This window comes from Centropristis striata, chromosome 11 (genome assembly GCF_030273125.1).
Source record: "Centropristis striata isolate RG_2023a ecotype Rhode Island chromosome 11, C.striata_1.0, whole genome shotgun sequence".
Lineage (NCBI taxonomy): Eukaryota > Metazoa > Chordata > Actinopteri > Perciformes > Serranidae > Centropristis > Centropristis striata.
In genome coordinates, this window is record NC_081527.1 from 430,001 (window position 1) to 432,500 (window position 2,500).

Below are 2,500 nucleotides of genomic sequence, written 5' to 3' on the forward strand. Positions count from 1 at the left end.
TATATATATATATATATATATATATATATATAATGTGTGTAATACCTGAACCTGCGTCCTCTCTGCTGGTTCATCTTGGTTATATATTATATATATATATATATATATATATATATATATATAATATAATAATATATAATAATATATAATGTGTGTAATACCTGAACCGGCGTCCTCTCTGCTGGTTCATCTTGGTTATATATTATATATATATAATATAATATAATAATATATAATATGTGTAATGATTACCTGAACCGGCGTCCTCTCTGCTGGTTCATCTTGGTTATATATTATATATATATAATATAATATAATAATATATAATATGTGTAATGATTACCTGAACCGGCGTCCTCTCTGCTGGTTCATCTTGGTTACATATTATATATATTATATATATATATAATATAATAATCTATAATGTGTGTAATACCTGAACCGGCGTCCTCTCTGCTGGTTCATCTTGGTTATATATTATATGTATATAATATAATATAATAATATATAATATGTGTAATGATTACCTGAACCGGCGTCCTCTCTGCTGGTTCATCTTGGTTATATATTATATATATATATATATAATATATAATATAATAATGATTACCTGAACCTGCGTCCTCTCTGCTGGTTCATCTTGGTTATATATTATATGTATATAATATAATATAATAATATATAATATGTGTAATACCTGAACCGGCGTCCTCTCTGCTGGTTCATCTTGGTTATATATTATATATATATATATATATATATATAATGTGTGTAATGATTACCTGAACCTGCGTCCTCTCTGCTGGTTCATCTTGGCCCGGGGAGCGACCCCGTCCACGGCCATGAAGAAGACCTTCCTGGGCTTGATGATCCTGAAGAGGACCTCCAGGTAGTGGAAGATGTCGGTGAAGATCTTCTCCTCAGAGATCCTGAAGTGGACGTCCTCGTCGTTGGGATGGGAGCACTGGTGGATGATCCCGTTCATGTCCAGGTACAGGTTGTCAAACTCTGGGATCTAACACACACACACAGAGAGGAAAGGCTCACACTGGGATAAGAATACAGGTTTTATTCAATAATCCTGGAAACCAGGGGGCTCAAACTGCCGGCCCGCGGGCCAATTGTGGCCATCGTGATGATATTTTGTGGCCCCCACCTTGATATGAAAGTTTAATGTGAGTTTTATATGAATGGCACTTTACTGTGTTGTGTGTGGAAGGTCCCTTTATTTACTTGTCTTTTTTAAAAATAATTCTGTGTCTTTCTTTTTAAACAATTTTGTGTCTTTTTAAAAAAAATAATTTTGTGTCTTTTTGTAATAATTTTGTGTCTTTTTCAGTAATTTTGTGTCTTTTTTTAGTATTTTTGTGTCTTTTTTGGTAATTTTGTGTCTTTTTTTGGTAATAATTTTGTGTCTTTTTCAGTAATTTTGTGTCTTTTTTTAGTATTTGTGTATTTTTTGGTCATTTTGTGTCTTTTTTTTGGTAATAATTTTGTGTCTTTTTCAGTAATTTTGTGTCTTTTTTTAGTATTTTTGTGTATTTTTTGGTCATTTTGTGTCTTTTTTAGTAATTTTGTGTCTTTTTTAGGTCATTTGGCCTCCAGCAGCCCCCAGGTCATTTGAGTTTGAGACCCCTGCTGTAAAACAAAGCTTGTTCAATCCTGTTTTTATCACCTTCAAAATAGTTCTAAAATTCAATCTTTGCTAACTTTTAAAGACATTTGACATGTTTTATCTCTGCTGCAGCCTGCATGTTACACATTTATGTTGGTTTTTCTTTGTTTCTTTTTGGTTCTAAATGTTGATCCAGTAAGTCAGAATAAAAAATCTATTATTATTATTATCAGGTCATATAGGTGAAAAATATACCAACATGGTATTTAAACATGTTTTAAGTGGTGAATACAGGCAGGATGGAAGGAGTCAGACATGGAGGAAATAGAACAAAACTACACAGAGTTAAACAGGTTTTTTCACAGAAAGAAAGAAAGAAAGAAAGAAAGAAAGAAAGAAAGAAAGAAAGAAAGAAAGAAAGAAAGAAAGAAAGAAAGAAAGAAGAAAGAAAGAAAGAAAGAAAGAAAGAAAGAAGAAAGAAAGAAAGAAAGAAAGAAAGAGAGAGAAGTGGAGTTCCTCCACTGGTTGATCACTTTTATTCCCACAACATGATTGTGTGTCTGAACACCGGCCAATGTTTTATTATTATATATATTATTATTATTATTATTATTATATATTATGATGTTTTATCAGGTAAAATGTAAATGATGTCACTGATGGAAACAACAAACGATGTAAACGTGTTTCTTACTGACCGACAGACTCTCTACTGTTTTATTATTTTTTGACTTTAATGATATCCATAATAAATGTGAATGGGAAGAAACAGATGATGAAAGGACAAAAAGCTTCTAGAACCATCTGTTTTTATATTAGAAATGTAGAAAAATGTTTGTGGACTTTTTGTTCTTCTAATCTAACTGGTTTGTAATAAAAGTTTAT

At 31.3% G+C, this 2,500-nt stretch overlaps 1 protein-coding gene across 2 annotated transcripts in view; it reads right to left on the minus strand.

The window, feature by feature from the left end:
- Nucleotides 1-2,500, minus strand: part of xrn1 (5'-3' exoribonuclease 1) — a 51,657-nt gene that overhangs the window by 47,066 nt on the left and 2,091 nt on the right. For both annotated transcript variants that reach the window (XM_059344352.1, XM_059344351.1), the window contains exon 2: nt 783-1,015. In XM_059344352.1, coding sequence (XP_059200335.1) covers nt 783-1,015 — 233 coding nt within the window. The remainder of the gene's footprint in view (nt 1-782; nt 1,016-2,500) is intronic.